Below are 13,637 nucleotides of genomic sequence, written 5' to 3' on the forward strand. Positions count from 1 at the left end.
GTGAGCCTGCCATCCCTTCAGGAAGCAAAGATCTTAACTGGAGATGAAGAGGACAAAAAGCTCACAAAGAAAAATTTAGAAAAGATTTGCCAAGGTCAGGAACTAACGTTTCTGTCAGCTTTTAGCATTCCTCACGATGCATGCTTTCAGGGCTAAATTTCAACTACTATCTTCCCATGTGTTTAATATCAGAAGGAAAGAATACCAGGTGCTTCTACAAGAGAAGGTAGCCAAAGATTCAGCTTTTACTTATAAGGAATAAGCAGAGTATTTAGGCTTCTTATACAAAGTTAAAGGAAATAAAAGAACAGATTGCTTTACGAGATTATTTCTTCAAGTATACACAGTAGACTAACATAATGTTGTTCTTCTGTTACTTGCGGATGGCATAGCACTCAGCACTAAGAAACACGAAGCAGGGGTCTACAGAAGCTAATGACTGGGATATGTAGGAAGAAGAGCCATAACCTTTACTGCACTGGAGAAAAAAGCGAGGGGAAAGAGCAGCTAACTTCCAGAAACTCTAAAACTAGGTGTGACTTTATTTTTTCTATTCAGCCCTCATGGAGGGGGAGAAATTGTAAATGGCTGTGAAGAAATAATGAACAGATGGTATTGAAAAGTCACCGTCTGTGCATTAGGAGGCTGTGTGGCCCCAGAGCATCTCCTATCCCAACTGGTGGCTGAACTGTGTCTTGTCTGCACACTTGTTTGGAGAAGGGAAGACTTCCTCTGAAGATAAACTGTCATTAACACTTTTTCAGATGTAAAAGAGAGGGGTAGGGAGAAACTGTCATTACTAGACAATTAGATTTCATTAAGAAATAAGAATTCAATTCCATTAAGAAATAATAATTATTATTAAATAGAAAAACTCTGCTTTGCTTTATTTATAAGAACTACTGATACATAATCTAACAATAAAACCGTGTGTGTGTATGTGGTGTGTGTAAGTGTGTTTGCACGTCTGTGTCTAGTAATGACAGTCCATAACATTTAGCAACAGTGTTTGAAAGTGATGACAGCGAGGAGGAGGATGACAACAGGAAAGCAGTTTGTTCTTTTTTAACATTGTGAAAAGCTATTGTAGAAGTGTTGAAGTGTGAGGCTGGAATCTAAAGCTGTCATCTGTCTCATCATGATGACTACACTCAAGCTTTATGTGGTAATTCATTTGTTACAGACTGGCTTAGTCTATAGTCTTATTTGAGAGGCACTATTTAGGAGGAAAAAGCATAAATTTAATTCTAAACAAATACATTTTTCTCAAGATAAACTATGTAATATTAATGCAAGGGTTCTTATTCTGGGGTTCACATATCCCTGAAATTACATGCAAAATTGTGTGCCTATATAACATTTTCTGGGAAGAAGGTCCATACCATTAACAAAATTTTCAGGGAGTCTAGGACCCAACGAAGTGTAAATTCTTAATTCCAAGGGAGCCAGGGTCAAATAAGAAGTATGGCTGGTGAGAAAGGGTAGAGATAGGAAGATGAAACTCAATTTTAAAACCCCCCATTGAAGATACCGCTTCCCTCAATTCTCTTCTTCCTTACTCTAAACTCCTAGCCACATTCACATTCTTCCTCCAAAGCACAAAAGGAAAACAAGGGTAAAATTCATAACTAGTACTGGAAATACCTCACGAATACAAATTAGATACTTGGTATAACTTTTTTCAACATAAAAGACTGAGATTAATCAGAATCACATTAGCTTCACATTACTCTCATTTTGTCTAGCTTAAAAACACTTTTGCTTAAGATACAAATATAATAATAGACTGAGGAGAAAGTTTGGGCAGATGTGAATATACGGTTTCAAATCAAACAAATGCTGAGGCAAAACAGAAGGCAGCGAAGACAAAACAAAGAAGTCACGGCAGCATACAGGCCTGGCTTTAAAAGTAGGTTCCATCATTTATTGCCTGTATAAAGCTCGCCAAATCATTGATCTTTCTAGGCTTCTGTGTCCCGATCTATAAGATGGGGACAATATCTACTTCATGAGCCTATGAGCATTAAATAGTTAAGGTATTTATAGAGAAGAAGCCCTAAATAAATATTAAGTCTTCTTTCCCTCCTCCTACAACAGGTAGCAAAGTACACTAAAAAGAGGAAGGATTTTAGCATCAGAATGTGGTTCATCTTACAGCTCTGCCACTTATTAGCCAGGTAACTCTGGTCAAGTCAGTTAAACACTCCGAACCTCAGATCCTCACCTGTAAAAAAGTGCTGTTCTAGTGAATGTATATAATATATGAAAAAGAACCGGGCATAGTAAGCCAGTCAGTGATAAGTATTATGGTGATGCTGATGCGTATAGTAAAACACGAAGAGCTCATCATCACCAGTTGTCCTAATGGCAAAAACAAAACCCTGATCTCAAAAAGTGTACTTTTTCTTTTAAAGCAGATAAACTAAGATAGAAAATAACCAAAGGATCAAATTGCTTTACATTAGAAGAAAACTTGTTTTCATATATACTTTCAGTTAACTGATTAAATTTTATGATTATGTTCCCCCCCTCAACACATAAAAAGTGATCCTGTTCATTTGCTACTAGTAGGATGGGCCCTCAGTTGTGATTACAATATTGGAAGTAAGTTAATGCTCTCTTACCCGGTCCATTCTTTGATGAAAGGCACCCGTTTTACAGCTCAAAATGAACAAAGCGAAACAAAAGAACAAGCTAAATAAAGTGTGTTATCTGTTCCTGAAACAAAATTCTGCGCTTTGGCCTCAATCAGCACCAGTCACATTCGCCTGAGTGGGGCGGGGGGATGACAGAGCAGAACCATGGGAAACTCAGCAGTACTGAACGGACCTACACCATGTGTAAGCCACTGTGCTGGGTGTTTCACAGACACTGTCACTGAATCCACAGGCTCACTGTGCAGGAGCAGTTCTTCTTATCTGCAATTGGTAGATGAAGAAAGTAACTAGCAGAGATCAATTTCAGACCCGGGTCTGTTTGAATCCAGGACCCACAATCTTCCACTAAACTACACTTCTTACTAAAATTGCAAATAAATAAGAATCATGAATTGTAAAGCTTCACTTTTTAAGAATCATAAATAACAAAAGCTTCCCGTCTTTCTGAAAGCAAAAGAAATTCTTCTGCTGTCAGTACTAAAATGTTAATCTACCCTGTAGCCAAATGGTGGTAAATAACGAATCAAAGGCGGTGTTGCTGCATTGTCAAGTCTAAAACATAGGAAGATGTAACTGAAAAGATGAAAATATTCACTTTACAAACCATTTTCCTATTGCTGATCCTCAAGCTAACATTCTTAAACTTATGCAGCTATAAAAAAGGTAATTTTATTTGGTTGTTTGCTTTTTGTCTCCAAAGAAAACAGATGTGACTTTGGGGCACAGGAGGGGATTCATTCAACTTTCCCTTAACAAGATGTGAAAAGACACAAAATAAAAACACAAAGTAAAAATAGTGCATTTAGAAGTATACCCATATTCAAATTATATAATCTGCTCATATCTTTAATAAATAAAACTTAATTTCATGTCACCAATAACAAAAAATTGAATTTCAAAATGAAAAACAAATATTCCATAAAATATGTTTGGCACATCTATTGTTGGATCAATAGACAATACTTTTAAAAATGTCAAGTTCAGAACTAACATCTTTGGCACAGAATAACCATATTATACTAATTTTTTTCTTCATATCTATAGTTGTTATATCTTAGGAAACACGACTTACCTTTTACTTTAAACAGTTGTGTGATAAACCACATTGTAAGAGCATTCAATATTAACAGTTCTACAACATTCAGAGCTGTCAAGGGTTAGTCAGACATATTTTAGGCAATGATTTCTATATATATTTAAGCCTTTTCCTCGCTAATAACAAATGCATTGCTTTTAACAGTCACATGAATATAGGTAAGTTTTCAATGTAACCCAGAAACTTACTCCCCTACTTAGGAGCTAAGTAAAGATTCACTTTTATGATTTACACAGTAGGCAAATTAAACAGTACATAAACAAAATGAATTCAAAATATTGTTCATATACACATTTATTTCACTTTCTCAGAAAAAATTCTTAAAATATCTAAATGTCTGTATCTTAAAAATGAATTCTGAGTACTCACCGACTGCATGCTTCCTCCAACCTGTTGAAAAACCATCCTAATTAGGCACTTAATCCAGCCCAGCATTTAGATGGCAAGGTCTCTCCAAATTTGCATCTCAAGTACTTCAGGCACACATAGCAGCACATGGTCCATAAAGCACACTAAAATGTTAAAATGCAATTACTAAAACGAAATAATTATTCTTTAGAATCTTTACTATTTGCTACATGTCTCACAAAGTAAGTCTAGTCAAAAACATGTTAAAACTTTGTGTGTAAATTTACTTAAGAGAAAACAAATTTTGCTTGTGATCAGTTTGGAATAAATAGTACGATTTATTTTTTTACGTATTTTTTTTTCCAGTCAGGGTTCTTAGAGCTGGAAGCAACGAAAACCGACTGCAGCAAATTTAGTAGAAAATATATTTATGCAAAGCTACCTAGTAGATGATCACTTCAGGAGGAGCTGACTTACAGGCTACCCAGCCAGGAAAGGCAGCCAAAAGTGCAGCAGGCCTGGTCCTGGGAAGACACCCCTGGAACTGCCACTGCCGCCGCTGACAGAACAGTCTACCCTTCCCACTCTGCTGTTTCACCAGCTCACGGCGGCATTTACTTGGCAGAAGCTGCCTGGCTATGGTTACAGCAGGTTTTGCCTCGCACCAAGAGTCATAAAGGAATACCAGGAATATGGAACAGGAATTCAGATGCTAGAAAGTCAAAATAACGACAAAAGTCCTTTCGCACTCACTGGCACTGTAACCCCTGCCCCGTGCGCGCTCCCCATCAGTATACTGCATATCTGACAGAATTAAATTGTTACCTCTTATGCTGTAAACCAGTTTACTCAAAGTGCTGGTCTCCAATGAGGCAAGGAGCTTGCACGAGACTAAATCCATCTGCTGCTTCCTCATCAAGGCAGTCAAGTTTGCTTTAAAGAAATAGCTGAGGGGCTGTCCCGGTGGCATAGTGGTTAAGTTCACACTCTGCTTCAGGGGCCCAGGGTTTGCAGGTTCAGATCCCTGGGACGGACCTAGCACTGCTCGTCAAGCCATGCTGTGGCGGCATCCCATATAAAGTGGAGGATTGGCACAGATGTTAGCTCAGTGACAATCTTCCTCAAGCAAAAAAAAAGAAGACGGGCAACAGATGTCAGCTCAGGGCCAATCTTCCCCACAAAAAAGAAGAAGAAAACCCAGCTGAACAAAACAGTGTACTTAGCAATTATATTTGATTTACATTCTGATGTAAGCTCATCCCATCATAGACCAGGAATAAAGAGTTTGTGGTCTACATTTTGAGAACTTTATGAACAATTACAGAGAATGGGGGAAAAAATAAAGGTGCCACAAATATGTGAGACAATGGGTGAAATATGAATTGAAAAGAGCCAGGCCCCAATGAGAGATGAAAGTATGTAAGAGAGTCCTAAGCAATGGCAAGAATATATTTATTGATAACTATGAAATGGTCATGACTAGAACTTTGGTGAGACAGATATATTTTAATATCAACAACATTTATCATTGCTTGTAAGAATGAATAATACTCTGAGAATTAACGGGAGTAGAAAAAGTAAAGGGCCAAAAATAAAGTCAAAGCTGGAAATGACTGACAAAAAACCTGATCAGAGGAGCCAGCCCCGTGGTGTAGCAGTTAGTTCAGCATGCTCTGCTTCGGTGGCCTGGGGTTCACGGGTTCAGATCCCAGGCGCAGGAAGACCTACACCACTCATCAAAGCCATGCTGTGGCAGCAGCCCACATATAAAATAAAGGAAGATTGGCACAGAAGTTAACTCAGGGCCAATCTTCCTCAAGCAAAAAGAGGAGAAGTGGCAACAGGTATTCGCTCAGTGTCAATCTTCCTCAACAACAACAACAACAAAACTGATCAGAGAAAAAGGATAGTTTTATTTAGGATTTGAAAACCTGTCACTTTTTAAAAAATTGGGATATAATTTACACAGAAAGCACACAAGTTTTAAGTGTCCAGCTTGCTGAATTTTTTATATATATAAACCTGTGTGGAAATGTTTTATAGATCAAGCTATAAAACATTTCCAGAAGCCCAAAAGCTCCCTTGGGCCTCTACCCAGTGGGTATCCATGCCTCACCTATCTAACCACTCTTCTCACTTTTACAAGCATATATTAGTTTTGCCCACTGTATGTACTCTTTTGTGTCTAACTTCTTTCACTCAACATTGTCTGTGAGATTGTCACATTGTTTGTGAATGATAGTTCTCTTCTCATTGCTACGTAGTATTTCATTGTATTACCATACCACAATTTATTGTTCGTGAACATTTGTGTTGTTTCCATTTTTTACCTACTACAAATAAAGTTACTAAAACAATTCTATGCACCTAGCACATACACATAAGAAGTCACTTCTGTTGAGTATACACCCAGGAGTAAAACTGCTAGATCATAAGATATACAGAGATAGAAATACAGCTACATCTTTATAGAAACTAACACTTTGTAGCAGCTACAGTCCCAGGAGCACGGAAAGAAGAGAGCTTCTGCCGTTCTACAATCTCTACCAGTGCTTGGTGTTGTTGCTCTTTCTAATTTTAGCAATTCTAGTGGGTTCTTCATATGTTTTGGGGGCATTTTGATATCTTCTTTTGTCAAGTGTCTCTTGCTTGTTTTTCAAATGGATAGTTAAAAAGAATGTTTTTTTAATTATTTTTGCCAAAAAGTGATGTTTTGCAAGTCTGGGCTAGCGATAAAGATTACGGAGCACTGGCTTAGAAAAAGGAGATGGAACCCTAACAGTGAATGAGCTAACTCATACAGAGTAAGAAAAAACTCATTAGGGCTGACTTAAGTCCCTCCCTATCGCTCCGCTATAACTTCAGCTGAGTCTTCTCTACTCTAAGTCCTTCCCTAAATGGAATTCTGCACTTCGGCCTCATTAGCCCTAGCAAATCAATAAATATATCTTATATTCTTGCCAGTACTGGGTGATTTTAATCTTCACAGAGATGATACATACAACAGAGTGCTGTACAAGTCCATTTATATAAAGATCTAAAATGGGCAAAACTAAAAGTAAGCTAATCATCGATTAGGGTTTTAGTTTTCTTTAAGTTTTTTTAATCTCTGGAGACAGGGGTAGTGACTGTTAGGCCTGGGAGGGATTTCTGAGGGTGCTGGCAACGTCCTATTTTTTGACATAGAAAGATACTTGGGTGTGTTTATTCTCTGAAAACTTATCAAGATATACACTTCATACCTTTCTTAATGTAAGTTATGCTTCAAATAAAAGTTTTAAAAACACATAACCTTTGACCAAGTTATGCAAGTTTCAGGAATTTCTCTCAGAAATAAAAGTTTTAAACATAAAGACACATGTATACAGATATTTTCTGCAGTGCTTTACTCACAAAACTAGGACCAACTTTAACGTTCATCAATAAAACAACTGTTAATTGTAGTACAGTATACTCATAAAATATGCATCTACTGTAAGTGAGCCACAGTCTAGATAATGGCATAAACACGACACAGGAAGAGTAATATATTAAGCATCATTTCATTTCATTTGTAATACAAAAACAAAAATTCTCAACCTTTCTATGTATAGAAAGATACATCAAGCTATTAAAACTGGCGGGAGTGGGTAGCAGTAAACGTTTCTCCGTATGGTTTGTACTTCAGCCAAGGCTACAAAGAATGTTTTACTTTTCATTTAAAAACAAAATCTAGAAGTTAAAAAAACAAATTGTCTTACCTTCGAGCTTTCACTCAGATCCTCCTCTGACCCACCCTCGGACCACGTGGAGACCTTCGGGCTCTCCTCCCCTGCAAGTTTTGTCAACCTAATCCATCCCTTCCCACCTTCACTTCCTTCTACCCCACGCAGCCCAAAAAGCCCACTGCTTTGTCAGTATTTTCAACCCTTGTTCTTCTGTCATGTTTACTCTATAAGCCAGAACTTGATGAACCCAGAAGCCTACATTTCCTACAACTGGGTTGTACAAAAATTACTAAACCTCACAGTTTGATCCTGCTACAAATGTACTACCTCCAATCTCAACTGGGCCCTCATGCTGCCTAGTATCCTAGGAAAAGCTTATTTTCTTACTCCTTTCCCTCCTCCGTTCTCCAGAGCAGCATTCAGGCATTCTCCATCCTAGCCAAATCTCGCCAATCCTCCCTCCGTCATTTCTCAGCAGACGACCAAGCATACCGCTTCAAAGAATACAGAAGTCATCTAACAGGAATCCGTCCACGTCCTGGCACCCCACATGCTTATCTACATCTGCATCTGTTCTGTCCCCCATTCTCTCCTGTCCCCACTTCCAACGAAGTGCTCAGGATGACAGCCCCTCGCCTCACAGGTCTCACATGAGCTCTACCCTGTATTAGATGAATTCTCTCTCCTCTCCCCTACTAACTTCAATCACAAGTCATCTTCTGGTTTCCACCCTTTGCATTTAAACCTCAGAAATCTCAAACTCCTTAACGCTCCTCCTTAATCTGCTGCTCGTGTGTTCCCTACCTCAGAAAACGGCACCCACGCTGTCAACCATTCCTCCTTTCTCCTTCATCGTCTATGGTCAATCAAGTTCTATTTTTCCTCCTAAATGTATCAGATTCCTTTTCCATTACGCTTACTGCTATTCTAAGCCTGTACTATTACAAAAAATCTATTAACCAGACTATTTGCCCCCCAGTTTTGGTCCCCTTTCTGTTCACTCTCAATATCGAAGTAGGTCCTTTATCATCTAGTCTCTGTTCTTTCCTATCCTTCGTTTCTTTCACACTCTACTCTTTGAATCAATCATACAGATAATTCTAGAAATTCAACACACTCTCTGGACTTTTCTTTTATCTAGTATTCCACCTACCTACTGTAGCCCTATACCAAGCTACCTCCTCCTAAACCTTTCTTTCAGCTTAGCTCTCCTCCTCCAAGAGGTCTTTCCTAATCAACCAGGATCAGGACCACCCTGTATGTATCCCCTACATAGCACATTAAAACAATGTACCTAAACTGCCCCCCTCCCCCCAGCAAAACTCCATCTGATTCATCACAGTGATCCCAGCACTTAGCACAGTGTATGGGATATAACAGTTGCTCGATTCACATTTGAATATTAAATGACAGGCACCTAAGCCTCAAGCCAGCGCCTCTTCTACACTATCTCAATTCTAAACAGATTTCTAAGAGGAATTTTGCTTCCATTTATAGGTGAACTAGGTAATTTCAGGCAAATCCTCCTCCTGCTGAGGACAAATAAACTAGTCAGACAAAATATAGAAATCATCTATTTGACAGCATCTGACAACTACCAAGGCCGAGATGTATGACCAGGCCAAGAGTTGGTTCTTTGAAAAGACTAACAGAAAGGATTGACCTCTAATGATATTTATCAAGGAGAGAGAGGGCACATATTACCAGTATCAGAAACGAAAAAGGGACATCACTACGAATCCTATAGGCATTAAGAAAAGCACAAAAGGCAAAAGAAAGCTATAGTGGAAGAGGTTACAATGGTGGGCACCTTTGGATGGGGGTGGGTAATAGCTGGAAGGGAGCATGAAGGAGTTTTCTGCAGTGCAAACAATTTTCTATTTTTTAACTTTGGTGGTCATTACATTGATGTTTACTTTGTAATAATCTATTACATTGTACATTTATGTCTGTGCATTTTTCTGTTACACTTCACGTGTGTTATACTTCAAAATAAAAAAGGTTTAAAGAAAAGATGGCTAAGAATCAGTCTGCATTTTGTTTTCTAGGTACTGTATGACTATTTATAATTTAACTTCTAGAAATTTTATGATAATGGTATAGGCTTATAGGCTACTGCAGCATAGACTGTAAGAAATAGTAAATTACTTTTTGTGGGGAAGAGTGATTGGCAGGCCAGGAGAAGAGCAAAGCAAGACTAAATGAGAAATAGATGAACTTTGACAACAGATTTTCTTTTCCCTCCACAAATACTATGAAAATACATAATAGTGTATACTTAGACTGATTAAATTTGACTTAGACAATCAAATCAAAGATAACGCAAAATAATACTGCTTTCAACTAAAGTGATGTATGTTTTTGAGATAGTTATAATTAGTTTTAAAGTTATTAGCAGTTTCACAACAACGCTGTTAGCAGTAATAACAAAACGTGGGGCCATCCTTGTGGTGTAGTAGTTAAGTTTGTGCACTCTGCTTCAGTGGCCCAGATCCCAGGTTCAGACCTAGTACCGCTCGTCAAGCCACACTGTAGCATCATCCCACATAAAACAGAGGAAGATTGGCATAGATGTTAGCTCAGTGACAACCTTCCTCAAGCAAAAAGAGGAAGACTGACAACACATGTTAGCTCAGGACCAATCTTCCTCACACACATAAAAAAATAACAAAAAAAACCAGTGTCACTAAATTTAAAACGTCAAAAACTTTAAAAGCTACAACAATACAGTAGTGCTTACTTTTATAAGGTCTTTGGGAACTATTCAAGGAAAAGGTAATTTAATTTTCTTCACAGCACCAGAGAGCAGTATGACCATTTTATAGGGGCTGTGGGGGAGTCTCAGAAGATTAATAGAACATTCTTAGTTATTCAGCTGGCTAAATTATGAGGTTTTTTTGTTTTCAGAATACTAAGATATTAGGTAAATTGTATCAGTGCATCCCAAATGACAATCTACATTCTGGTGTGAAACAATGATACAAAAGAAAAATAAGGACCATGAAGGAAAAACCAAAAACTTAGTCAATTTAAAGTCACTGTCCTCTATTTTGAGATCACGTCCTTCTTATTTTTGGTGTAAAAATGCCTTTTCTTTGAGGACAGGAGGACAGTAGATGGATGTTACTTGATTTTTAAAAAACTGTCCTTACTTGTGACAATGAAAAGTTGTCAACCCTAAGTCAACACCTCACTCTACTTTCTGGAAATTAAACTTGAAATTCAAGTGTAGTGACCACCGTAACACTTCACATCAGTCTGATGGAGATTTTAGGTCAGACACTTTATCACACTACAAAACCAGGATACAGTATTCAACATACAGGTATAAATTATTGGCAGTAATTTAGAATTATTCTATATGGTTCATGCAAAATTAAATATACTCCTACATTCCCAGTGCCTAGCACTGAATCTTACATATAACTGTCATTTTTCTCAGTCCACAAATGAATAAATCCCATGACCTATACTACGTCTCTCAACAAAAAAACTGCTTAGATAAGAAGTCTAAGAACATAATCTAATTAAAACTCAATGAAAATTCTGTCAAGTTGATAGGCTTTAGATATGAAAACAAAACTTCTGAAGGGCATTTTCTGTCACATTTTTAGAGGTCAACTTTCCCTCTGTAAAATAAAAGAGGTTAGAGGTAGTCTAATATTTCCATTTGAACCAAAGATCTGCCATCTTCATGTAAGGATCTCTGAAAGATGTACAACCTTACAGTGAATGACATAAGTATTTTCTTCTTAAAGTATTTTTATTTTAAGCATTCCCATGCAAATGAATTAAGTACTCCAGCATCAATTTTAAAACAATCTTTTGAAAAGACTGTTCAAATATCTTAAGTGATCTTGGACATCAGTAGAAACAAACACACACAATACTTGGAAGTCAATAATATTTCTTACAGACTAAAAGTGCTTTCCTTGGGCCCAGCAAAGTGATAAAAATTCACTATTAAAATGATTTGGGTAAGTTATCTAATAATTACTGTCCCTTGCATATTACGCATATAAAAAATTGCCTTACCAGCAAAAATCAGTAAATTATACCTTTGTAAATGATGTTTAGTTTTTAAAAGCTGGTCAGGGTACTGCCTGAAGCATTAGTTGTAAGAGAAAATCTAGAGGCAAACTAAACGTCCATCAAAGGGAAACAGCTAAAATAAATTCAACATACCTACCCATTCTAAGTTTATGGCCATTAACACAAAAAAGATAGAACTATACATGAAAGGATTCCATGATAAAAAGCTAAATGAAAAAAGTTGCAAGCTAACATATATATGTGATTCCATTTTTTAAAAAATAAAACAAAGCATAGAATACTGGTGAAATAAGGGCTGGCCCAGTGGCATAGTGGTTAAGTTCATGCACTCTGCTTTGGTGGCCTGGGGTTCGCAGCTTTGGATCCCAGGTGCAGACCTACAAGCTGCTCACCAAGCCACACTGTGGCAGCATCCCACATACAAAACAGAGGAAGACTGGCACAGATGTTAGCTCAGTGACAATCTTCCTCAAGCAGAAAGAAGAGGATTGGCAAGAGATGTTAGCTCAGGGCCAATCTTCCTCACCGAAACAAAAACAAAGAAAAAAAGAAAGAAATAGTGGCAAAATATTTTATGTACATACATACAAGAAAAAAATTTGAAAAGATACCAAAGCTTGACTTGGCTGTGTCTGAGGCTTGGTGACAGAATCCTCCACTTTTTCTTCTTTATACTTATGCAGTTCTGTATTGTGAGTATGGTTTTTTCCAAAAAGATATACCACTTACGTAATTTTTAAAGACCAGTAACATTTTTAAACTAAGTGAAATTAAAAAGTACAGATATAAAAATTATTCACTCTTTGGATGATATAAGCAAATAATAAACATTAATAATAAATAAACTTGGAGGAAAATAGTATTTCTCAACTTCACACATGATTTATGATTTATTTTGGGATTTAGGATTTTTGTCATATCTGGATGCTCTTAATCTGTTAGTTTAAGTCAATTAACTTTAAAAAAAATTAAATCAATTTACCCAAATCCCAAGCAATAATATCTACACAATCAAAGCTTGATATTCCAGGATATTTTTCTCAATACACTTATTTTTCTTTTTTAAAGACTGGCACCTGAGCTGAGATCTGTTGCCAACCTTTTCTTCTTCTTCTTCTCCTCCTTTTTAAAGCCCCCCAGTACACAGTTGTATATTCTAGTTGTCGGTCCTTCTGGTTGTGCTATGTGGGACGCCACCTCAGCATGGCTTCATGAGCAACGTGTAGGTCTAAGCCCAGGATCTGAACAAGTGAAACCCTGGGCCGCCCAGGCGGAGTGCACGAACTTAACCATTCAGCCATGAGGCTGGCCCTCAATACAATTTAAAAACCTTAACTATAGGTTGCACTCCCTATCTGAGCCCAAACAGACTGGGATAAAGAGAGAGAACCTTGACTGAAATAAATACAAAGTTGACTCCTGTTCTACCTAAAGTCATCTCTCTAGGAAACTAGCCTACTCTATTGCCAGTACACAAACTACATCAAATCACTTATCAGTATACAAGAATTCCATTTCAAAAGTCACTAACAAAATTTGTTAAAGAAAAAAAATCTTAGTTATACTGTTTTATATATTAACATATTTATGTATTAAAGAATGCATTATGATGAATGCTTTTTTCAGTCATGGAAACAATTTAACTTTCCTATTTAAACTGACTTTTTACGTTTTAATCCACAACCAACTAACACTAGCCAAATCCAGTTGTATAATTGTGAAGTGATATCAGATATTTATACAGTACAATGTATTTGGTAATAATTGCATGCAGAT

At 37.2% G+C, this 13,637-nt stretch overlaps 1 protein-coding gene across 4 annotated transcripts in view; it reads right to left on the bottom strand.

Annotated features, from left to right (window-relative positions):
- The window catches only part of MTFR1 (mitochondrial fission regulator 1), a 53,197-nt gene that overhangs the window by 35,734 nt on the left and 3,826 nt on the right, over nt 1-13,637 (bottom strand). For 2 of the 4 annotated variants that reach the window (XM_070631577.1, XM_070631578.1), the window contains exon 2: nt 4,123-4,265. In XM_070631577.1, coding sequence (XP_070487678.1) covers nt 4,123-4,188 — 66 coding nt within the window. In that variant the 5' untranslated portion in view covers nt 4,189-4,265. Of the gene's footprint in view, nt 1-2,624; nt 2,758-4,122; nt 4,266-4,926; nt 5,218-13,637 lie in introns of those variants that run through there. The other 2 variants (XM_070631579.1, XM_070631581.1) reach the window with 2 other exon arrangements.

Source organism: Equus przewalskii, chromosome 8 (genome assembly GCF_037783145.1).
Source record: "Equus przewalskii isolate Varuska chromosome 8, EquPr2, whole genome shotgun sequence".
Classification (NCBI taxonomy): Eukaryota; Metazoa; Chordata; class Mammalia; order Perissodactyla; family Equidae; genus Equus; species Equus przewalskii.